This window comes from Scyliorhinus canicula, chromosome 19, assembly GCF_902713615.1.
Source record: "Scyliorhinus canicula chromosome 19, sScyCan1.1, whole genome shotgun sequence".
Lineage (NCBI taxonomy): Eukaryota > Metazoa > Chordata > Chondrichthyes > Carcharhiniformes > Scyliorhinidae > Scyliorhinus > Scyliorhinus canicula.
In genome coordinates, this window is record NC_052164.1 from 38,539,951 (window position 1) to 38,565,211 (window position 25,261).

General features: G+C 55.4%; 1 protein-coding gene across 1 annotated transcript in view; it reads left to right on the forward strand.

The window, feature by feature from the left end:
• The window catches only part of LOC119954309 (integrin alpha-8-like), a 194,029-nt gene that overhangs the window by 37,895 nt on the left and 130,873 nt on the right, over positions 1-25,261 (forward strand). Inside the window, exons 4-6 of the mRNA XM_038779427.1 lie at positions 7,150-7,309; positions 19,540-19,589; positions 22,013-22,058. Of these exons, the coding sequence (XP_038635355.1) occupies positions 7,150-7,309; positions 19,540-19,589; positions 22,013-22,058 (256 nt within the window). The remainder of the gene's footprint in view (positions 1-7,149; positions 7,310-19,539; positions 19,590-22,012; positions 22,059-25,261) is intronic.

Consider the following 25,261-nt stretch of genomic DNA (forward strand, 5'->3'; position numbering starts at 1 on the left):
ATTCCTGCCAGGCCAGGGAGGGAGGGAACAGGCAATAGGCCGAGCACCCGGTGTGACCCCTACAGGACTGGGTCAATGTCCAGGCACCCACTGCCTTTATGGCTGTAAACCAACTGACCAACCAACTCGGCCCCTGGTTTTACACAGTGACACCGGCCGTATAGGTGCCCCTACCTCCTCACCCCCCCCCCCCCCCCCCCCCATGTCACAGCGCACCCCTCCAGTACCTCCCTCACTGGCCACTACGCTTAGGTGGTTTCCCAGACAGTACAGCAGGAGTGGAGGCGGATTGCTCTGGCTCCTACCCTACGACAAGATCCCCGTTGGTGCGCGTCACCTGGGGCGGCCTGGCCTGGATGGGCCAGACTGCTCCTTGGCGTCCTGGGTGACAGGGTGCCACCCTGTTCTGCCCGATGCCCACCAGACGCACCAGGGAAAGAAGGGGGAGAGTCCGAGGTGCTACGGTGTTCTGACACCTACCCTGCAGGAGTCACTGGCACGGGCCCCAGCACCTCCTCCTCCCTTGGGGTGACTGAAGGCCCCCAGACTACTCCATGGGATGGGGGTGCGAGCGGAGCCATCTCCTGAGGCACCCAGGCCACCTGACACTGCCAGTCCTGGAGACCCACTCTGGTCTTGACCAGGGTCTGTACGCTCGCGGCACAGGAAATGGGCCAACTCTGTCTGGGACTGCGCCACATCACGCTGCGACTGTGCCACCACCTTGAGGGTCTGTGCCACATCAGCCAGTGAGTGGGCCGCGTCCCTCTGGGACTGGGCTGCCTCCTTCTAGGACTGGGGCACCTCGCCCAGTGTCTGCGCCACGCAGGCCAGCACCTGGGCAATGGCGCTGACGTTCCCAGCCATGGCCTGTTGCGACTTGGCCATGCTGAGGAGTGCCGCTGCAATGTGCAGGTGGCTCTGGAACATGGCTGCCTATGAGAGGGCAGCACAGTCCTGGGCCTCAGCCACCGCCTGCACAAAATGCCCCTGGCCTTAGACACGCTGATCCACAGCCGAAACCGTCACCACCAATGCCTCCACCGCAGTCGCCACCTGTGCGGTGCAGCCTGGGTGGCATGCATGGCCAGCACCACACCCTGTTGCTGTACATGAATGGACTCCTTCACCTACGCTCGCAGGTGCTGGACACCAGCCGTCATCCCCTCCTGTAGTCCCTGACTCTCTGACTACATCTGTAGTTGGGATTTTTCAGAAGACTGGGACCTATCTCAATGGCAGCTGATTCCTGGGGCTGGCCTGACCTTCGACCGTCAGGCCTCTTGGGTGCTCCCACCTGCTGCACTGGATGAGCTCTGTGGTGCGCACCAGGTAGCGTCCCAGGAGTCTCTTCACTAAAGCACCCAACTGCGGTGAGAGTCTCTGGGATGGTGGAGAATGTGAGGGACAGCTGTGACGGAAAGTCAGTATCATTCTTCGACCCGAGCTCCGGGGTGTCCTGAGTCTCAGGCGGAGGGCTGGTGTTCAGGCTGCTCTTCCCTTCAGGGCTCCACTGTCTGGGGGGGGGGGGGGATTGGCTTTGGCACTGGCTGGGGACCCGCCCCATCTCCGCCAGGTCCTGCAAGACACAAGGCAGCATGTACGATTAGACAGCGGGCAGGGGGGATTGTTGGCGGGGGTAAGGGAGGGGTGTGGGAGTGAGGGATGTGGAGGTGACGGGTGTGGGGGTGAGGGGGGTGTGGGGGGATGAGGGTGGAGTGGGTGTGACGGGTGTGGGGATGTGGAGTGCGTGGGGGTGAGGGGCTGTGGGGGTGAGGGTGGTGTGGGGGTGAGGGTGCTATGGGTGTGGGGTGAGGTGAGGGTGGGGGGGGGGGGGTCTCGACACATGTGTCATGGAGAACTGCAACTCAGCGGGGTCTGACTTGCTCAGCCATGACTGCACTCCACCCTGGTGACCTCCCTTTCCTCTGGGCCACCTGCCATGTTCATTGCCCTCTGCTCGGGCATGGTGAGAGGCCGCAGTTCTGGTGGTCTCCCTCCGTTATTCTTCCAGTCCCGGCGGCTGTGTGCGGCCTTTTGGGGGGGTGGGAGGGTGGGTGGAAACACATACAATGAAGCTGGTCTGACATATGCAGCCGAGGGGTTGGGTAGATGATAACCTCAGTGCCAGGGCACCCAGCCATGGTGGATGTCATGGGTGCTGGCCATGTGGGGCAGGGTCGGGGTTTGGTCGTCCCCTGGGGGGGAGGAGCCGGGTTATGGGATTGTGGGGGATGCGGGGTTAGTGTCAGGGGCACGGAGCAGCTACCTCACCCTGGCCGCCCTGAGAAGTTCGTGGAGCTTCTTCCGGCACTGCATGCCAGTCCAGGATACCTTGCCCACTGCGCTGACTGCCTCTGCCATCTACGCCCAGGCACGGCAAATGGCGGCACCTGCCGGCCTTCCTCCCAACCGGGGTAAAGGGCGATCCACCTCTCCTTCACCACATCCAGGAGGGTCTCCAGTCAGCGTCCCTGAACCATGGCGCTGCTCTCCTTCCAGCCACCTTGTTGGCTGGTATGGTGTGTGTGGGAGGAACGACCATTTCAGTGCGGCTGCAGCGTGTGAGCCTCATGAGTGTCAATCCCGGACCCGACGAATCCGTCACCGTTTTCCCCGGAATTTATGGTGTTCCACGCAGCGCCGGTGCTGGCCCATTAAAGGTTGCTGGGTGTTGCGCCAATATTTTTGTCGTAAAACTCCACACATCCTCCGCTGGTGTCAACACTCAGTCTCAGAAACAGTGAATCCAACCCTGTGGTGAATCACAGTCCGTGTAATTCACACTGTTATTATATATGATGTACTGTGTCTGTGTAAGCTCGGTATACGAGCAGTTGCGCGGCTCTGTCCCAAGGGGGAGATGAGGAGTTTGTACTGGGCTCCACCCTTTGCTCCGCCCATGGCTCCGCCCATGGCTCCTCCCACTAACCAGAAGTATAAAGCCTGGCAGTCTGAGCCTGCCTGCCAGTTCATCTCGTCGCAGGCAGGCTCTGTTGTAAGATCATTAAAACCACTGTTCACTTCCAAATACGTGTCGTGTGAATTGATGGTCACATCAATTTAATGATCTTAGGAAACAAGAAGAAATCGATAAGAAGAAATCGAAGAAACAACTCAAGAAACAACTATGGAATCAGCCCTCAAACCTGACCGACTAGAACTCGACCCGCAGGCTGCAGAGGCAAGAGAAATCTTTCAGCACTGGCTCAGATGTTTTAAGGCCTACCTGGCCGATTCAAGTACTCCAGAAACTACAGAGGAGCAGAAACTCAGTCTACTGCACGCAAGGATGTGCCACCGTATATCTTCTCAAATAAATAGTACCAACTCATATACGGGGGCCTGTGCCATGCTAGATCGAATGTATGTGAGGCCCATCAACGAGGTCTACGCGCACCATATTTTTACGACACGCCGCCAGCGCCCCGCGGAGTCGTTAGAAGAATTCCTGCGGGAGTTAAAGATTTCAGCTCGGGACTGTAATTATCAGGCTGTATCAGCCAAACAGCACATGGAACTTGCCGTTAGAGATGTGTACGTGGCAGGCCTCAGATTGAGTTATGTGCGGCAGTGGTTGTTAGAAAAAGGGGCCCAGAACTTAGAGGACATGGTAGAACTAGGTACCACTATGGAGGTCTTATTCCGCAGCCTCACCTCGTTCCCCGCGGACCAAGCGACCCCATCCTGGGCCCCTGACCAGCAACTGCCCCAGGCCTGCGCCACGTGGCCACCCAGCCATCACGCAGCCCTAGTGTGCCACTTTTGCGGGCAGCCCCAGCATCCACGGCAGTACTGCCTGGCCCGTAACGCGACCTGCAGCAGCTACGGTCGCAAGGGACACTACGCCCGGGTCTGCCTGGCGAAACAGGCCTCCTCGTCTAACTTCCTGGCAGCCCAGAGCACCTGTTTCCAGAATCCACAGGCCCGCATGCCCCGAAATGCTGCGGCCTGTACTCTGACTCCGCCCCCAAATGACACGTGCGACTCATGGGTGCCGCCAACCTGGGCGCCATCTTCCTCGCCGCCTGCCACGTGCGATCCGCGGGGGCGGCCATCTTCTTCCAACTCAGAAATTCGACTAGAAGATTACGAACTCAGAGGGCAATCATCACGGGACCACTCCAGCACAGCTGATCGAGCTGCTGACTACCCGCGGGACACTGGACCAGTCGCGTCCAAAGCACCTCCGCAACTCCATGATGACCGTTGAAATCAACGGGTACAGGACACCGTGCCTCTTTGATTCCGGGAGAACCGAGAGCTTCGTACACCCAGAACCAGTAAGACGCTGTTCACTCCCTTTTTTCCATGCACGTCAAATGATCTCCCTCGCTTCGGGCTCCCACTCTGTTCACCTCCAAGGGCGCACCATTGTGACCCTAACAATCCAGGGCACTAGCTACTCCGAATGGTAGTGGACTATAGCCTGACTATTAATCGGTTCACGCTCCTCGATGCGTATCCCCTCCCCAGAATTGCTGACATGGTGAATCAGATCGCCCACTATAAAGTCTTTTCCATGGTGGATCTGAAGTCTGCATACCATCAGCTCCCAATCCGCCCGGAGGACCGCCACTTCACGGCGTTTGAGGCTGACGGCCGCCTCTTCCACTTCCTCCGGGTTCCCTTTGGCGTCACTAATGGGGTCTTGGTGTTCCAATGAGCAATGGACCGAATGGTGGACCAGTACGGGCTGCGGCCCACGTTTCTGTACCTGGATAACGTCACCATCTGCGGCCACGACCAGAAGGACCACGTTGCTAACCTCAATCGATTTCTCCAGACTGCCCAGAAACTCAACCTCACGTATAACTCGGAGAAATGCGATTTCCGCACGACCAGGCTAGCCATCCTCGGCTATGTCATGGAGAACGGAGTCCTGGGCCCCGACCCGGACCGTATGTGCCCCCTCTTAGAACTCCCTCTCCCTCATTGTCCCAGGGCTCTCAAAAGGTACCTGGGATTCTTCTCGTATTATGCCTCGTGGGTCCCCCAATATGCGGACAAAGTCCGCCCACTATTTAAGGCCACACTCTTCCCTCTATCGGATGAGGCTCGTCAGGCCTTCACTCGTATCAAGGAGGACATCGCCAAAGCGGCCATGAATCCGTCCCTTTCCAGGTAGAGAGCGATGCCTCAGAGGTCGCTCTCGCAGCCACACTAAATAAGGCTGGGAGACCAGTCGCCTTTTTCTCCCGAACCTTCTCCGCTTTGGAACTCCGACAGTCCTGGGTCGAAAAGGAAGCACAAGCCATCGTGGAAGCGATACGTCACTGGAGGCACTACCTCGCAGGTAGGAAGTTCACCCTCATCACCGACCAAAGATCGGTTGCATTTATGCTCGACAACTCTCAAAGGGACAAGATCAAAAATGATAAGATCCTACGGTGGAGGATCGAACTCTCCACCTACAAGTACGATATTATGTACCGACCGGGGAAGCTCAACGAGCCCCCAGATGCCCTGTCCCGCGGCACGTGCACCAGCGTGCAAGACGACCGCCAGAAAGCTATTCACGATGACCTCTGCCACCCGGGGGTCACCCGGCTCGCCCATTACGTCAAAGCCCGAAATCTGCCTTTCTCCACAGAGGAGGTGAAAGCCATCACCAGGGATTGCCCGATCTGTGCGGAGTGCAAATCGCACTTCTATAGACCAGACAGGGCCCACCTGGTCAAGGCTTCTCGGCCTTTTGAACGCCTCGCTATCGATTTCAAAGGGCCACTCCCCTCGACCAATAGGAATGTGTACTTCCTGAACGTCATCGACAAGTTCTCTCGTTTTCCCTTTGCTATCCCGTGCCCCGACATGACCTCCCACACAGTCATTAGGGCCCTGCATAGTATCTTCACCCTGTTCGGTTTCCCCAGCTACGTACACAGCGACAGGGGTTCGTCCTTTATGAGCGACGAGCTGCGTCAGTACCTGCTCGAAAAGGGCATTGCCTCGAGCAGGACTACCAGCTACAACCCCAGGGGGAATGGGCAGGTGGAGAGGGAGAACGCGACGGTCTGGAAGACCGTCATACTGACCCTCCGGTCCAGGAAGCTCCCGACCTCCCATTGGCAGGAAGTCCTCCCCGACGTGCTCCATGCTATTAGGTCCCTCCTCTGTACGGCCACCAACCAGACCCCTCACGAGCGGCTATTTGTTTTTTCCAGGGGCACTACCACGGGGGTTTCGCTCCTAGCATGGCTGAAGACACCGGGCCCGGTTCTCCTCCGGAAGCACGCCCGGACTCTCAAGACTGACCCACTCGTAGAGAGAGTGCTCCTGCTCCATTCGAACCCACACTACGCATTTATAGAGTACCCTGACGGCCGTCAGGACACTGTTTCCCTCCGGGACCTGGCGCCTGCAGGATCCAACTCCAACATTACCTCTGCCGAGGTACCCCTCGCACTATACCCCTCCCAAACCCCGCGCCCGGCGCCCCCACGCCTGCAGGTTCGCTGCCCGTGCTCCGCGCCCCCGCGCCATTGGGTTTCCGGCGCTCCCCGTCACCAGTCGAACCAGTTGGATACGAAGCTCTGACCGAATCACCCCCGGAGTCCGCCATGGTACCCTCGCCGACCGCCACCGCCCAGCCACTAGAAGAGGCTGCAACCCCGGGGCTTCATCAATCCCAGAGGACGACTCGGCCACCAGATCGACTTAACTTGTAATTTATAACCTGTAAATTGTAACTTGTAACTTGTAATTCGCAATTGGGAATTGGTAGACACATCACCCCCGCTGGACTCAATTTTTACAGGGGGTGAATGTGGTGAATCACAGTCCGTGTTATTCACACTGTTATTATATATGATGTACTGTGTCTGTGTAAGCTCGGTATACGGGCAGTTGCGCGGCTCTGCCCCTAGGGGAGATGAGGAGTTTGTACTGGGCTCCACCCTTTGCTCCGCCCATGGCTCCTCCCACTAACCAGAAGTATAAAGCCTGGCAGTCTGAGCCTGCCTGCCAGTTCATCTCATCGCAGGCAGGCTCCGTTGTAAAATCATTAAAACCACTGTTCACTTCCAACTACGTGTCATGTGAATTAATGGTCACATCAAACCTAAAAGACTAAAGCAATCAATCCTATCAATGCCTGCACAGAATTGTGCATTGAGCTATCAACACTTACCATTTGTGTTCAATCTGCAGGCCTGTGCACCGATGTATCACTGGCAATATTCAATGAAGAATAGAACTAGTGGACCAACTCCTACGGGCACATGTAGAATAGCGGCTCAAAACTTCAACACCTTTGCAGAATATTCACCCTGTCGCTCCAAGACTACGGAAGATCAGGTGCAGCGAGGAGGTAAGAGAATGTCCTGTATAAAATGATGAGAGTTTGGATAAAGTTCAAAAGTTTGAAAGCTGCAAATGTTTGTGATGAATTGGCCTACCCTAACAACGTGGAATGGGTTCTCTGTGAAATGACAATCAATTTTTTCGCCACACATAGGGCGGGTTTTTTACGTCGAGAAATGCGATTGGGTGGAGAATCCATTTTGGTGGCGAAATCGTGGCGGGTCTGGTTTCACACCAATCGCAATTCTCCGATGCCTCAACAGCAGCGTCAATGCATTCCACTCCGCATGTACAGTAGACACTGTTGGCAAATCATTAGCAGGCCCAACCTGGGATTCTCCAAGGCCTCCACCGGGGCAAATTCCCGACGGCGAGGTTCGCTTGTGCTTTTAAAAATTGTGAAACTGGACTTCCGGTGGCGGCAATGCGGAGCTAAACCGCACATTCGGCAGCTCCCGCTGAAAACTGACTTTGGGGCTCTTTGCAGGGCCCCCAACGGAGCTGTGTCGGCAAATCCCGAAGTGGGAAGAGGACAGGAGTCGACCCCTATGGTCTTATGGTCCGGACCAGGAGTGGGGTAAGGAGAAAAACGGAGAAAGCACCCCTGAAAAAGCGGGGGAAGGAAGACAAAATGGCGGCCGGCAGAGACTCGGAGGACTGGAGGCAGTGGGCTCAGGAGCAGCAGGCGACTCTGCTGCGCTGCTTCCAGGAGCTTAAGGTGGAGCTGCTGGAGTCGTTGAAGGTAACCACCAGGGAGCTGATGGAGACCCAGACAGCCCAGGGGGCTGCGATCCGGGAGCTGCAGTAGCAGGCCTCCGAAAGGGAGGATGTGGCCGTCGCGGGGAAGGTGGAGATGCCCGAGGCGCTCCATAAAAGATGGCAGGAGCGGTTCGAGGAGCTGGACAACCGGTCGAGGAGGAAGAATTTGCGGATCCTGGGCCTCACGGAGGGGCTGGAGGGGTCGGACCTGACGGCCTATGTGGCGGTTATGTTAAACTCGCTGATGGGGGCTGGGTCCTCCCAGGGGCCCCTGGAGTTAGAGAGGGCCCACAGAATTCTGGCTAGGAGGCCCAAGCCGAACGAGCTGCTGCGGGCGGTGTTGGTGCGGTTTCATCGGTTCGTGGATCGTGAGTGTGTGCTCCGGTGGGCCAAGAAGGAGCGGAGCAGCAAGTGGGAGAACACGAAGGTGCGGATCTTCCAGGACTGGAGTGTGGAGGTGGCGAGGCGAAGGGCCGGGTTTAACCGGACAAAGGCGATGGTCCACAGACGGGGCGTGAAGTTTGGCATGTTGCAGCCGGCACGTCTGTGGGTCACCTATAAGGATCGGCACCATTATTTTGAGTCCCCGGAGGAGGCGTGGGCCTTTGTGCAGGCCAAGAAATTGGACTCAAACTGAGGGTCGAAGATGGGGGATGCTGTATAATATTGTATTAGTATTTGCTTGGTTTAATGTAAGATGTGGGTTGGCCTTAGGGTGGGTGGGGTGATGTCGATTTGTCTTTTCTGTATGGGTTTTTCTGTAGGGGTCTGGTGGACGGGTTCGGGCAGGGGGGTAAACGGGGAGTTCGGGGAGCTGGTGGGGGGGACTGACAATGGGAGTTGCCCTAGAGGAGGCGGGGCCGGGCAGGGCAAAAGCGCGGGCTTTCTGCGGGTTTCCCGCGCTGGGAGATGGTGGGGGCGGGGTCGGGGCTGAGAAGCGTGGGTCGTTGCTGGCTGTTTTCTTTTCCCGCGCAAGAGCGGGGGGGGTGGGTGGGGGGGGGGGAGGACCCATTGACGGGCACGATGGAGATGGGGTAGTCCCACGTGGGGAGGAGTCGGAGGTAGGGCGGGAGTTAGCTGGCTCACGGGAGTGCAATGGAGGGAGGGGCGCGGCTAGGAGGGTGTCCTAGCCAGGGTGGGGGGAGGAGGGGGGGGTACCGGGTTGCTGCTGAAACGGTCAGGAAGGAGCTGGAGGACGCAGGGGGTGCTGGAGGGGGGGGGGGAAGAGTTGCCGCCGTGGGAAACTAGCAGAGCGGGGGACGCTGGCCGGTGGTGGGCAAGGGATGGGGTATGGCTAATCGGCAGAGGAGGGAGGCAGGGAGCCCTCTGATCTGGCTGATAACTTGGAATGTGAGGGGGCTGAATGGGCCGGTCAAACGGGCCCAGGTATTTGCGCACCTGAAGGGGCTGAAGGCGGATGTGGCCATGCTCCAGGAGACACACCTGAGAGCGGTGGACCAGGTTCGGCTGAGGAAGGGATGGGTGGGCCAAGTATTGAGAAGAGGAAGGGGGTGGCGATCCTGGTGGGAAAGAGGGTGACGTTTGAGGCGTTAAATGTGGTGGCTGACAGTGGCGGGAGGTACGTGATGGCGAGTGGCAAGCTGCAGGGGGAGCGGGTGGTGTTGGTGAATGTTTACGCCCCAAATTGGGACGATGCGGGGTTTATGCGGTGTATGTTGGGCCGCATTCCGGACCTGGAGGTGGGGGGCCTGATCATGTGGAGGGGGGACTTCAACACGGTACTGGATCCCCCATTGGATCGATCCAAGTCCCGGACGGGTAGGAGGCCGGCGGCGGCTAAGGTGTTGAGGGGATTTATGGACCAGATGGTGGGGGGTGGATCCCTGGAGGTTTGCGAGGCCAAGGGGCAGGGAGTACTCGTTTTTCTCCCACGTACATAAGGCCTACTCGAGGATTGATTTTTTTGTCCTGAGCAGGGGGTTGGTTTCGAGGGTGGAGGATGTGGAATACTCCGCCATTGCCATTTCAGATCATGCCCCACACTGGGTGGACCTCGGGCTGGGGGAAGAGAGGGACCAACGTCCGCTCTGGCGCTTGGAGGTGGGGCTGCTGGCAGATGAGGAGGTGGCCGAGAGGGTTCGGGGGTGTATCGAGAGGTACCTTGAGGCCAATGACAACAGGGAGGTCCGAGTGGGGACGGTCTGGGAGGCATTGAAGGCGGTGATGAGGGGGGAATTGATCTCCATCCGAACCCATAGGGAGAGGTGGGAGCAGAGGGAGAGGGAGAGACTGATAGGGGAGATGGTGCAGGTGGATAGGAGATATGCGGAGGCCCCAGAGGAGGGATTGCTGGGGGAGAGGCGTAGCCTTCAGGCCAGATTTGACCTATTGACTACCAGAAAGATGGAAGCTCAGTGGAGGAAAGCACAGGGGGCGGTGTATGAGTATGGGGAGAAGGCGAGCAGGATGCTGGCACACCAGCTCCGAAAGCGGGACGCGGCCAGGGAGATTGGGGGAGTGACGGATAAGGCTGGGAAGGTGGTGCGGAGGGGAGTAGATGTTAATGGGGTCTTCAGAGACTTCTATGGGGAACTGTACCGGTCGGAACCCCCGGTGGAGGGGGGTGGAATGGGGCGCTTCTTGGACAAGCTGCGATTCCCGAGGGTGGAGGAGGAGCAGGTGGAGGGACTGGGAGCGCCGATCGAGCTGGAGGAGGTGGTCAAAGGGATAGAGAGCATGCAGTCAGGGAAGGCGCCGGGGCCGGACGGATTTCCGGCGGAATTTTATAAAAGGTATTTAGACCTGTTGGGCCCCCTGTTGGTCCGGACCTTTAACGAGGCAAGGGAGGGGGGAGTTTTGCCTCCAACTATGTCACGGGAGCTGATTTCCTTGATCCTTAAGCGGGACAAGGACCCTCTGCTGTGCGGGTCATATAGGCCGATTTCGCTGCTAAACGCCGACGCTAAGCTGCTGGCAAAGATCCTGGCCACTAGAATAGAGGATTGCGTGCCCGGGGTCATTCATGAGGACCAGACGGGGTTTGTGAAGGGAAGGCAGTTGAATACGAATGTGCGAAGGCTCCTCAATGTCATTATGATGCCGGCCATGGAAGGGGAGGCGGAGATAGTGGTAGCATTGGATGCGGAGAAGGCCTTCGATAGGGTTGAGTGGGAGTATTTGTGGGAGGTGTTGGAGAGGTTTGGGGAGGGGCTTATCCAGTGGGTGAGGCTGCTCTACGAGGCCCCGATGGCGAGTGTAGCCACAAATAGGAGGAGGTTGGAGTACTTTCGGCTGTACCGGTGGACGAGACAGGGGTGCCCCCTGTCCCCCTTGCTCTTCACGTTGGCGATTGAGCCCCTGGCCATGGCATTGAGGGAGTCAGGGAACTGGAGGGGCCTGGTGCGGGGTGGGGAGGAGCATCGAGTGTCGCTGTATGCGGACGACCTGTTCTATATGTGGCGGACCCGGTGGGGGGGATGCCGGAGGTTATGAGGATTCTTAGTGAATTCGGGGGTTTCTCTGGGTATGAGTTGAACCTGGACAAGAGCAAGTTGTTTGTGGTGCATCCGGGGGATCAAGAGGAGGGGATTGGTAGGCTCCCACTGAAGCAGGCGGGGAAGAGCTTCGGGTACCTAGGGGCCCAGGTGGCTGGGAGCGGGGGGCCCTGCACAAGGTCAACCTCACAAGGTTGGTGGAGCAGATGGAGGAGGAGTTTAAGAGGTGGGATACGTTACCGCTGTCACTGGCGGGGAGGGTGCAGTCCGTTAAGATGATGGTGCTCCCGAGGTTTTTGTTCCTGTTCCAGTGCCTTCCCATCCTTATCCCGAAGGCCTTTTTTAGGAGGGTCAACAGGAGTATTACGGGATTTGTGTGGGCGCATGGGACTCCGAGGGTGAGAAGAGTGTTCCTGGAATGGGGCAGGGATAGGGGGGGCTGGCATTGCCCAACCTCTGTGGGTACTATTGGGCTGCCAACGCAGCGATGGTGCGTAAGTGGGTAATGGACGAGGAAGGGGCAGCATGGAAGAGGATGGAGGCGGCGTCATGTGTGGGCACGAGCCTGGAGGCGCTGGTAACGGCGTCGTTGCCGCTCCCTCCAGCGAGGTATACCACGAGCCCGGTGGTGGCGGCTACCCTCAAAATTTGGGGGCAATGGAGACGGCATAGGGGAGAAATGGGGGGCTCGATGGAGGCCCCGATACAGGGGAACCATCGGTTTGTCCCAGGGAGTATTGATGGCGGATTTCTGGGCTGGCACAGGCTAGGGGTTAGGAGGTTGAGGGACCTGTTTGTGGAGGGGAGGTTCGCGAGCTTGGGGGAGCTAGAGGGGAAGTTTGGGCTCCCCCCAGGGAACATGTTTAGGTACATGCAGGTGAGGGCGTTTGCCAGACAGCAGGTGGAGGGGTTCCCCTTGCTGCCCCCATGAGGGGTGCGGGATCGGTTGCTCCCGGGGGTGTGGGTTGGAGGAGAGAGGATTTTGGTCATATACCGGGTGATGCAGGAGGTAGACGAGGCCTCGGTGGAGGAACTGAAGGGTAAATAGGAAGAGGAGCTGGGTGAGGAGATTGAGGAGGGGACGTGGGCGGATGCCCTGGAGAGAGTGAATTCCTCCTCTTCCTGTGCGAGGCTTAGCCTCATACAGTTCAAGGTGCTGCATAGGGCCCACATGACTGGGACGAGGATGAGGCCTCAAGCGTGGAGGCCTGGATCAATGATATGGCGGGGTTCATTAAATTGGAGAAGGTGAAATTTGCCCTGAGGGGATCAGTACAAGGATTCTTTAGGCAGTGGCAGCCTTTCCTGGACTTCCTGGCGGAACGGTAGGGAAATAGGCCGGCAGCAGCAGCAACCCGGGGAGGGGGGGAGGGGGGGGGGGGGGAGGGAGGGGGGGGGTTTGGATCGGTGGGAGGGAGAACTGTGTACATGGGTTTGTGGGATGTGGCGGGTGTTATCTCTTTCCCTTTTGTTGTTTGGGTGTTCTTTTGATTTTTTTTCTTTTGTTTGTAGTTGCTTTTGAAGTTAGGTGGGTATTGTTCTTGGGGTGTTACTGCGGTTGTTTTATTAATAGAGTTGAGATGTTTATATTTTGTAAAAATTTCAATAAAAATTATTTTAAACAAAAAATAGTGAAACTTGTGCCGCGGCTGATGAGGGAGAGAGAGGAGGTAGGGCACGGAGAGGCGCGACTGTGGGCTGCCGGTCCTGACACTGGCCTGGCTGGCTAGAGGGGGGGGAGGGCCTTGCTAGGGCCGGGGGGTGGGGGAGTGGTGATGGGGGGAATGGGCTGTGGGCTAGGGTGACCCCCCCCCCCCCCCCCCCAATGAGACAGGGGCGGTGTCCAAGCGTGGACCGGAATTGCCGCAGCCTGGCAAGGCAGCCGTCTTGCTGCGTACCACACTCACCACCCCCTTGGACCCGGATGCTGCAGAGTGACACCAGTCATATGGGTGTCCCCATTCCCCCCACCCCTCCACCCCACCCTCCGCCATACCAACCCCCCCAACCGGCCAGCACCCACCAGTGAGGCATCATGCGGCCCACCCAGGTCAACCCCCACATTAGCCCCTGTGGGTAGGTGCCGGACGGGGGCTGTGAAGCGTACCGCTGGCAAGGGCAAAGCCAGTCGATGGTACCTCTTGCAGCAGGGATGGGCACCATGGCCAGAGGCCCAAAGATGCTGAGGACTGACGGGGCCAGGGGTACGTAGGGGGGGGGGGGGGGGATACACGCGGGGACAGAGTCCACAGTGCCAACGCGGGCCATCATGTATTTCATTGGACCTAGTTGGGCACGAGGATATGCGCCATGCTAATGGCCTTTCATTCCCTGCAGGCAATGGATATTGGAATACAACCAGCAATGGTGGCCTTCCTCCTAGTCACTGCGGCCCTGGGGAATGCTCTGCTGCTGTATGAGCCGGAGCTGCTCAAGGAGGAGGAAGCTGCAGCAGCAGAGCGCGCAGCACTGGAACAGGAGGCAGCCAGTGGGAATGGAAAGCCAGCCACCCAACAGGCCAAGGAGGAGGCACAAAGGAGGCACTGCATGAACCCTCATGTGTGCCAGCAGCACGTGCCATTCGAGGACTTGCCAGATCGGGCCTTCGGGCCTGCTGTCAAAGACCCGAGCTGAGCAGGGACACAGTGCGGCATATCTGCCAGACCATGGCGCATCTGGCACCGCAGAGGAATGGGGGAGGACACCCGCTCCCAGTGGCCATCAAGGTGACTGTCATCCTGAACGTTGATGCCACGAGACCCTTCCAGATGCCGAGTGGAACCTGTCCGGAATCTCACAGACCTCAGTGCACAGGTACATCCGTGTCATTACAGAGGCACTATATGCCCAGTCGGCACAATAATTCCATTTAAACATGGACCGAGCCCACTAGGATGCCCGGCCAGCGTGGTTCGCCACCATCGCCGACATGCCCCGGGTCCAGGGGGTGATTGGCTGGATTTAGGTTGCCCTACAAGCACCTGCAGATGACAGGCTGCTCTACGCAAAACAAAATGAGTTCCACTCGATGCACGTGCAGCTGGTGTATCTGCGCCCGATACCCGAGCAATATGCACGACGAATTCATCCTCACACACTCGATGATTCCTGGCTTCTTCAAGGCGCATCCCGGTTGGGAGGTTGGCTTCTGGGTGACAGAGGTTATCCACTGCAGCCATGACTGATGGCACGTATCCACAGAGTGACGCGGAGACGCTACAACAACGCCCCTGCAGCAACCAGGGATATGAGTGAGCGGTGCTTCGGCATCCTGAAGTTGAGGTTCAGGTGCCTAGACCACTCTGGTGGGGCCTCCAGTATGACACGGGGACAGTTACCTACATCGTGGCAGCCTCCTGTGCCCTCCACAACATCATGCAGCAGAGGGGTGACGTGCTAGGAGAGGAGAATGAACACCAGTCCTCGTCCGATGAGGAGGAAGGAGGGGAGGGCGAAGATGGGCAGGACATGGGGCCCAGGAAGGCATGGGAAGCTGCACGATGTGTGCACCAGGGCCAATGGGCACGGGACGCCCTGATCACCTCCAGATTCACCAACTGGGGGGAGACTGGCCAGGGACATGGACATCGTATCCCACCTCCACCCACCCCCTTCACCACCTGCCGACCCCCACCCCTGCTCATCTGCACCCCCTCGATACCCTTGGGTGGCGGAGGTGGGGATGTGACACCAGAGCGGTGATCAATGACTGAACTGAGGTCCATGAGCCTAGCCCAGCCAAAGTCTCCCAATTCCCACCCACCATCCCACTCTCACCCCTCCCCCCCCCCCCCCCACCCCCCCACAGACAGGCCACCCCTCACACTCATATGACAATGCACAGAGGCAGGTTGTAACATTGTGCACAGGTGTTTAATGTGAAAGACAGATACGTGCCCTCGCTCCTATCACTAAACTGTGTCCTGCACCCGTGCCAACTTAACTAGTGTCTAACTTTCTGGCCTTACAGTCCCTAACGCTACATCTAGGTGGATCCCCAGAGGGTACATCAGGAGTGGAGACGGCCTGCTGAGATTCCTGCCTGCGACTTAGGGCATCCCCTTTGGCGCCCGTCTTCTCGGGCATGGTGCCGTCCTGTTCTGCCCGCTGCCAACCAGATGCACCAGGTACAGGAGAAAGGGGAGTCTGAGGTGCTGCAGTATTCCGACACCTCGTCTGCAAGAGTCACCGGCATGGGCCCCATCGCCTCCACATTCTTCGGACTGCCCAATGACCCCCCCAGCTACTCCATGGGATGGGGTACGAACTAACCCCTGAGGCTCCCCCATCCCATGGCGCTGCTAGTCCTAGAGGCCCGCTGCCATCTCAGCCAGGGTCTGCATGCGCACAGCCATGCAGCACAGGGAATGGACCACCTCCATCTGGGACTGTGCCACTTCACCCATTGACTGTGCCACCACGTTCTGGGTCTGTGCCACTGCATGCGAGTGACTGCGTCATCTCTCTCTGGGTCTGGGTCATGTCAGCCAGCACCTGGGCAATGCCACCGCCATTCTCAGCCTTGGCCAGCTGTGACTGGGCCGCACAGAGAAGCACCGCTGCTATTTCCAGGTGGCCCTGGCAGATGGTTGCCTATGAGGGATTGCCCCAGGCCTTAGACATGTTGATCCATAGACAATTCTCACCCCCAAGGCCTCCACCGGGGACTGGATGGCCGCATGGCCGGCACCACCTCCTGCTCCTGCACGCAGGAGGAGTCCTCCAACTGCACCTGCAGGTGTTGGATCCTGTAGTCCCTGGCTCTGCGACTACATCTCCACGATTGATGGGACTGTCCATTCCAGGAGCCCGAAACCAGACGGCAGCTAGTCCCTGGGGTCAGCCCGCCCTCTCACCGTCTGCACACTGGGGAGTTCCTACCTCCCTCTGATGTACAGGAGCGTCTGTATGGTGAGCACCAGGGAGTGTCCCAGGAGCCTCTTCACTAAAGTGCCTGACCAAGGTGAGTGTCTCAGGGATGGTAGTGGGTGTTGGAGACAGCTGTGACGGGAAATCAATGTCAACATCAGCCTCGAGTTCTGGGGTGCCCTGGGATTCGGACAGATGGTCACCACCGTGTTGATGTCACCATCACTGCTCGGTACACGAAGGAGTTCTGGCTGAGGCTGTAGCTGAGGACGGGGGACACCAGATCAACCCGCACCATCACCATCAGGTCCTGCAAGACACCAGACAGGAAGCATGATTAGCCCGCGGGCCGGGGGATAGTGGGTTGGCGGGGTTGTGGGGCTGGTGTTGGGATGAGGGCAGTGTGAGGCTGTTCTGGGGGTGAGGTTGTGGGGGTAGGGTTGGTGTGTGGGGGTGAGGTGGTGTTGTTGGGGGGGGGGGTGGAAGTTTACACACATGGCACGGGGAACTGCAACTCAGTGAGGTCTCACTTCCTCGCCCGAAGCTGATTGCTGTACCAGCTGCTGCCCTTTCTTCGGGCCCACCGACCATGTATAGGGCACGCTGCTCTACCGGGGTGAGGGTCCGTAGGTCCAGTGGACCCCCCCAGTCTTCATACACTCCCTGCAGTTATGGGCGTTTAGGTACCTAAGCAATGTGTCCTTGCAGACTATGGGTTCCCATGGCCTGTGCTGGACTGGGGGTTGGGGGGGGGGGGGGGGGGGGGGGGGGGGGTGGAGATGGGGGGGTGGAGATTGGTGTCTCAGCGCACGTGGGTCTGCTATGCCAACTCATAGACCACGTGGTTCTGTTCTGGGGTAACCCCAGACCCTGCCCATCTGCCCTACCGACGACTCATAACTCCCACTGATGGCGGAGGCCTCTGGCCCCGCAGTTGAAGGCTACAGCTAATTAGCAATTGGCAATTGTAGTTAAATAAGCACCTCACACCTCTGAAGTGGATCCCCAAGGGTGGGTGGGCCATGTAACATGTAGGGGTTACTGCCTAGCATCCCAATCAGACCGCGATGCCTGGACACTTTGCCTGAACACTGCGCAAGGCAATACCGCACACGTAGCAGCCAACATCCAAGGACCCAGTGGCTGGGCCCCAGCACCGGGGACATTTTGGCGACCAGAGGGTGGGTATGTGCCCTGGGGAGGGGACCAGCCCCCGGTCCAGGTATTGCTACGAGTGGTTATCGGGAATACTGAATGTTGGGTCCAGTTGCAGTGGCCCCCACTGCGTGCGGGGTGGGGGGGGGTGGTGGTATCCAGGACCTCCGTGTCTGGAGGGATGGGGCATGGGATTGGCGCTCGGTCCGCATTGCGGATGAAAGTGCCAGAGGCTTCATATTGGTCGAGGTCAATGATTTTTATTATTTAACAAAAATATCCCCACCTTCCCCAATCCCACAATGCCCCCCCCCATCCCCACCCCTCGCAGACTCTCCTCCACCACTCCACCCCACACAACACACCCAAACCCCCCGTGCCCCCTCCCTCCCAGTGCCCCCTTAATGATCCTTAACCTACTTAGCCCTCTGTGCTCTACCACTGCGGCTGGGTGTGCCCCAGGATGCATATCAAGGTCGAGGCAAACTGCTGCTTACTGCGTCCCATGGCCTTTGATGCCCCTGGCAGTTGTTCTCTGGGGCTCTGGGCCTGGAGGGCACACTTACCAGAGGCACATGCCCCGCCATGCCACCCTGCTTCGGGTGCTGCCTTCGTGACTCACCAATGTCAGTGGGGTAGGAATGGGTGACTGTCGTCGCCACTCCGTAGGTTGGCTCTGGGTTGGCACCCAGCACTCCCTCCTCCCGGGTCGGTATCTTTAGGGTCTTGGGGTCACCTCGGGACAGAGGGTCAGTTGGATTGAACCCTGGCTGCGCCTGCATGATCTGGCTGTGCCAGCCCTGGTAGCTCCTCAATGTCTACAGCGCAGTATCACCAGAATGTGCCCCAGAAGCCTGTTCACTACTGTTGCCCACCGAAGTGTGTGTCTCTGCGCTGGTGAAGTGTGGTTGTGACTATTATGGCGGCATCCTCAGAGCTCTCCTCCGAGGTGTTCTCATGCAAGGCGGGTGGTGGAGGGCGGTGGGGGGGGAGGGGGGTAGGGGGGTCAGGAGACAGCTGGTATGGGGGGTGGGGGGGGTGGCGAATATGGGGGGGTTGTGGCATGGGCGGCACTGCTGGACATGGGTGGGCGGGGGCTGTGCCAGGCGCATAGTCATGGTGGAGAGGGGTGAGGGGGAAATCCGCTGCTAACTCACCCATGCAGCCTGGTGGAGGTTGTTGATCTTCTTGCGGCACTGGGTGCCGGTCCCCTTGGTCACTTTCCCCGAGCTGGCGTCGCTGCCACTTCCTCCCAGGCTGACCCTCTGGGACCCTCGGGGGAACAAAGAATCCCGTCTGGCCTGGACCGCGTCCACAAATCTGCCCAGGTGAGCATCCCTGAATTGTGGGGTTGGTCTTCTTGGAGGCATGGCTGAGAGCTGTGTGGGGCTGACTGTGCAGGATCGGTTTAAGTGCTGCTCTCCCTTGTTAGCGGGGGGCTGGCGAGCTCGGAGCGATAATTTGTGGCGTGAAGCCCGTGTACCAATTCATGTTTTATAGCGGTGACGGCCTCGCTGGGCCGAGCATCGGGAAGCTCGCGGCAGTTCCTGCTCATTACCACTTCGAAACCTTTTGGTTAAATCGTGCCCACAGGTTGAGCATCCCTTATTCAAAATGCTTGGGGCCGAAAGTGTCTTGTATTTTTGTATTCTCCGTATTTTGGAATACCCCTATTAGCTCATCCACCGGGGATGGGAACCAAGTCTAAGCACATTTATATTTCATTCACAGCTTACAGATACATATAGCCTGCAGGTAGTTTTTTTTTTGCAATATTTTAATTCATTTTGTGCATGAAATAATAATAAGATGTACATTGAAACATCAGAAAGGTAAGCTTTTTACGAGAAATGTGATTATGAACTTCAATTAAGCTGGAAAAAATGTGCAAATTTCAGAGCTTTTCGAATTTTGAAGAAGGGGTGCTCAATCTGTACCTGCTGTGTGAAACTGTGCCCTGTAAGCTCAATGATTAATGACAATGGTCTTTATTTTTTAGCTCCCGACCAGCGTTTTTGTGAAGCAGGATGGAGCAGTGCAATCACAGAGGTAATACCAGAACTCTGCATTGATCTATTCTGATTGGTATTTTAATTTCCGTCTTGCAATAATTTTACTTCTGTAAGGTCGACTTAAGTAAATATGGAAATGTCCCTGCCCTGAATTATTGCATAGGCACTTAAAACCTTCATAATAAATACCTCCCCCACTGTTTCAACAGAAACCCAATCAATGTATTAAGCAAACCAAAGGCTTCATTGAAATAGCAGAGAAATAGATTTGATGTAAATAAATAATATCAAGGCAATTTTTAAGGGGGCAGAGTGCCCAGTGGCCCGGCCCTGACAGTGCCAATCTGGCACTGCCCACTGGCACTGCCTGGCCATGTCCCTCACCACCCGAGGGCTACAGTCAAATCCGTGCCCCCGGCATGGCCATCACAAATAGTTTTTGCTTTCGAAAACCAGTGGTGATTTGCACTGGAGTGACTTCATACCTCCAGGGGGGAGGACCCAGCTTGGGCAGATGCTGTTTAAGTATATTTAAATGTATTATATGTTAATGGAAATCAGGTTCAGACACCCTTTCTGGGCCCGAACCTGATCATGTCACCGGAGTCAATGGGAATCAGGGGGAAACTCTCCGCTGGTTGGAGTCATACCTGGCACAAAGGAAGATGGTTGTGGTGGTTGGAGGTCAATCATCTCAGCTCCAGGACATCACTGCAGGTGTTCCTCAGGCTAGTGTCCTAGGCCCAACCAACTTCAACTGCTTCATGAATGACCTCCCTTCCATCATAAGGTCAGAAGTGGGGTTCTTTGCGGATGACTGCACAATGGTCACCATTATTCACAACTCCTCAGATACTAAAGTAGTCCATGTCCAAATGCAGCAAGACCTGGACAATATTCAGGTTTGGGCTGACAAGTGGCAAGTTACATTCGCATCGCACAAGTGCCCAACAATGACCATCTCCTACAAGAGAGGATCTAACCATCGCCCCTTGTCATTCAATGGCATTAACATTGCTATATCCCCCACAATTAACATCCGGGGGGTTACCATTGATCAGAAACTAAACTGGATACTGCAACTAGAAGGGCAGGTCAAAGGCTAGGAATCCTATGTCGAGTAACTCAACTCATGACCCCCCAAAGCCTGTCCACCATCTACAAGGCATAAGTCAGGAGTGTAATGGAATACGCTCCACTTGCCTGGATGAGTGCAGCTCCAAAAACACCCAGGAAGCTGGACACCATCCAGGACAAAGCAACCCGTTTGTTTGCTCCTCCTTCCACAAACATTCACACCCTCCACCACCGACAAGCAGTGGCAGCCATGTGTACCAACCACAAGATGCACTGCAGTATCTCACCAAGGTTCCTCAGACAGCACCTTCCAAACCCATGACCACAATCATCGAAAAGAACAAGAGCAGCAGATACCTGGGAACGCCACCACCTGGAGGTTCCCCTCCAAGTCACTCACCACCCTGACTTGGAAATATGTCATCGTCCCTTCACTGTCGCTGGCTCAACATTCAGAACTCTCTCCCTAACAGCACAGTGGTGTATCTACACCTTGAGGACTGCAGGGGTTCAAGAAGGCAACTCACTACCACCTTCTGAAGGGCAACTAGGGATGGGCAATAAATAACCAGTGACGCACACATCCTGTAAATAATTTTTTAAAAACCTTTGAATAATCTTTCACAATTGGCTGATGCATTAGAGGATTGATAGTGAGCTTAATTTGAGTCATGAGAGAGGAGGAGAAAATCAGACAGATAAATTGGACAGAGAAGATATAACATTTTGTCGCCACTTGTAGATACTGTTACTGTAGAATCTGGCATCGACAAGGCAAGGACCAAGGAGTATTACTTAATGCCCTTATTATACTTCAATTCAACTGATAAACCTATAGCTGAGATGATTTAGTTCAGCAATAAAACCTTATAGATTCTTTAAACATTCTTATTTGCCTGTGCAAACCTCATCAGAAACCAGTGTGAAGTAGGCCATCATGACTGTGCAATATTGCTGATACGGCATCCCAGAATCCAATACATTATAACGTGCATTGGAACCAGGTTTTGTCCAAGTCCACCCCTCATGACAATGCTTGGCAATAGTACGTGTGCAGCTAGATACCCCTAAACTGGGCTTTCTGGGTCTTTCCTTACTGGAGGGAACTGTGACTTTTGCCAGCAGCAAAAGTTGATACCGTCCATAAGGCCTTGAAAGTGCACCACCGCAGAGCTGTGAACTTCACAGGAAAACGAATGTGCTGTGAGGTGAGCTGATATTATTTGACGTGACTTACTCACTTTGGTAGAATAAAGCAACTAGGGCCAAAATGAGAGGTTTGCACACGCTAATGTATTCGCAGATAAAGCAGCAGATTGCCTGTGCTGCCCACACACAGCGCAGATCGACAAGGTGTAAAGAGTTTACTTATTATTATTTTAGGCTGGAGAAGTACTACTGGGAGCACCTGGCAGCTACTTTTGGCAAGGTAAGAAACTCTTAATATTAAACGCTCCCCACCCCCCCACCCCCCCTACAGACCATAGCACAGGCAGGGAAACACTTATGTTAAAGAAAAACATTGTGCGCGATTCTACAAAAAGCGGAAGTCGCCACTGAGAGTGTTTAGCCACGTGTTTCCTGGGGCTTGCAGTTGAATAAGGGGCCTGAACGGGGAACGAGCGGCCAAGGCCGCACATAGCCCAGTTTTGGACAGTGGTGAACTTCGCTCCTTGGAACTCCCCAGTGCAGCAAGGGATCAGGACACAATTTTTAAATGGCTTCCTGATCACCGAGGTCGCTGAAATGATCCCCGACCTCCCCTCCCCCAGCCCAGGCTTATAGGAGGGTCCCATGCCGCACCCACCAACCCAGCCCCCCCAACCCTCCCCACCCAACACCCATGCCAGGCAAACCCGGCCCCATTGCATGCGCATAAAAAATGTGCAGACTCCACACACTCACCCAAGGCCAGAATTGAACCCAGGTGCTTTTACCGCCCTTACCACTACCCCATCACCGCCCCCCCATAATTAATTAATGTGGTTAATTGTGATTAATTATCTTGTATCTACGGTAACCAGTTTTGGACTCCACCACCAAGTGGAAACATCTTTTCTCAGTTCATCCTATGAAGTCTTTTGACAATTTCCGGTTGTCTGCACCCCTAGTCGCCAGGAAACCGATGCGCCAGCGTTTACCGGAATTTACCGCCGGCGTGAACAGCCGGTAAATTCCACCCTTATTTCATGTAAGACGTATTCACAATTTGGAGAGGTGATGTTGACTGGACTAACTTTCCCAATACTGAGACAGCACAAATCCACACTTATACAGGAATGCTGACGTAATTAACCGAGGGTACAGCTTAGATGCAGAGAGCCATTCCGAACAAATGGCCAAATCCTTGCCACGGACAAACAGTCCTTTTTGTGCTGGTCAACGTACGAGATGTGGCACTTCCCATTCTCAAACAATTCTCCTCAGGGTCTCTCTAAGTCAGAGCCAAATTAAAATGATGTGATATGGGTGATGCCCGCTAAGAAATGGATGAGATTTGTCTGAGTTTTCTACATTTGAGTCATCAACTTACACTGGATTGGAGCCAACAATAGAATGTATAGTTAGTTCCGAAAACTGCACCAACAAATCTCCTCGCCTACCACTCATTGTGTCACCATTGAAATAAATGGATGGTGAGTGTATTAGAAGATATCTTAGCTGCGCTCAGCAGCATTATATTGTCATGTGCATCCCTGCAAATCCGTATTGCAGGGCCAAGAGTGTCCACTTTATATGTTTTTTTTTATTTGTTAATGAGACGCAGGCATCGCTGGCTGGGCCAGCATTTATTGCCCATCCCTAATTGCCCTTGAGGGGGGCAGTTAAGAGTCAACCACATTGCTGTTGGCCTGCAGTCACATGTTGGCCAGGCAGCAGATTTCCTTCCCTAAAGGACATTGGTGAACCGTAACCCACCTGGCAAACAATCATGCTTTGGGAACCACAATTCACAGATTGAGGAATACATTTGAGGGCGACATGTGGTGGAGTGGTTAGCACTGGGAATGCGGCGCTGGGGACCCGGGTTCTAATCCCGACCCTGGCTCACTGTCCGTGTGGAGTTTGCACATTCTACCCCCCCGTCTGTGTGGGCCTCACCCCCATACCCAAAAAATGTACTGGTTAGGTGGATTGGCCATGCTAAATTGCCTCTTAATTGGAAAATAAAAATAATTGGCTACTCTAAATTAAAAATAATTTTAAAAAGGAATACATTTGGATATAAATAACATGATTATAAAGTGGGTTGGTCTAACTGGCATAGGGCTTCGAAAAGCTGATTTATAGACTGTGAAGGAATTCAACCAGGATAGACTTTTTCACATCCAGGGCAGTGGAAAAATGAAACTCTCTCACCCAAAAAACTGTGGCTGTTCGGGTCAATTGAAATTGTCTATTAGATAGATCGATAGATTTTTGTTCGGGAAGGTCATCCAGCGATATGGAACCAAGATACATAAATGAAGTTGAGTTGCAGATCGACCATGAACTGACTGAAAGGCAATGATGTGGAGATGCCGGCGTTGGACTGTGGTGAGCACAGTAAGAAGTCTTACAGCACCAGGTTAAAGTCCAACAGGTTTGTTTCAAATCACTAGCTTTCGGAGCACTGCTCCTGAGGAAGCACTCAGGAGTACTTCTCCATCTCCTTTCGGAGCTCTGCTCATAGAATATACAGTGCAGAAGGTGGCCATTTGGCCTATCAAGTCTGCACCGACTCACTTAAACCCTCACTTCCACCCCATCCCCGTAACCCAATAACCCCTCCTAACCTTTTTGGTCACTATGGGCAATTTATCATGGCCAATCCACCTAACCTGCACATCTTTGAACTGTGGGAGGAAACCGGAGCACCCGGAGGAAACCCACGCAGATACGGGGAGAACGTGCAGACTCCGCACAGACAGTGACCCAGTGGGGAATCGAAACTGGGACCCTGGCGCTGTGAAGCCACAGTGCTATCCGTTTGTGTTACCGTGCTGCCCATGCTCCTTTCACCTGAGGAAGGAGCAGTGCTCCAAAAGCTAGTGATTTGAAACAAAACGGTTGGACTTTAACCTGGGACTGAAAGGTGGAACAGGCTTGAGGGATTGAATGTATCCTTGTTCCTATGAATGTAGAGCAGGAATTAAGGCAAGAATGCCAATATACACAATTTATGACCTATACAATTTTCAGCCCACTAAAACTAATGCACAGTATTTATGCATCATCTGAACCACTCTATTGGGAACAACGACTCATAACATGTACCCCACACTGTGGGCGGGATTATCCGTTCCCCCAGCCGCTGGTTTCTTGGCTTTCATTGAGAGGTCTTCATTTATCATCAGGGATTGAAACTCCTGTTGTGTCCACTGATGATACCGGCTCAGAGTGCATCATGAACTCATACGCTGACCTGGTAAATCATAGGTTCAGTTTAGTCCTTGGTACTCTCTGTACTGCTCGGGGCGGGCACAGCACAATCTTGATTTCAACTTGTCTGCTGCGATTCTAGACTGTGAAGATGCTCCTGTATCTTGAGTTATGTTTCATGGACAAAATTCATCATGACTGACGTCTAATACGCATCTTCTAACGTGTTTAGCTTTTGTTTCACCCAATTATACTGTCAAACTAACCTTT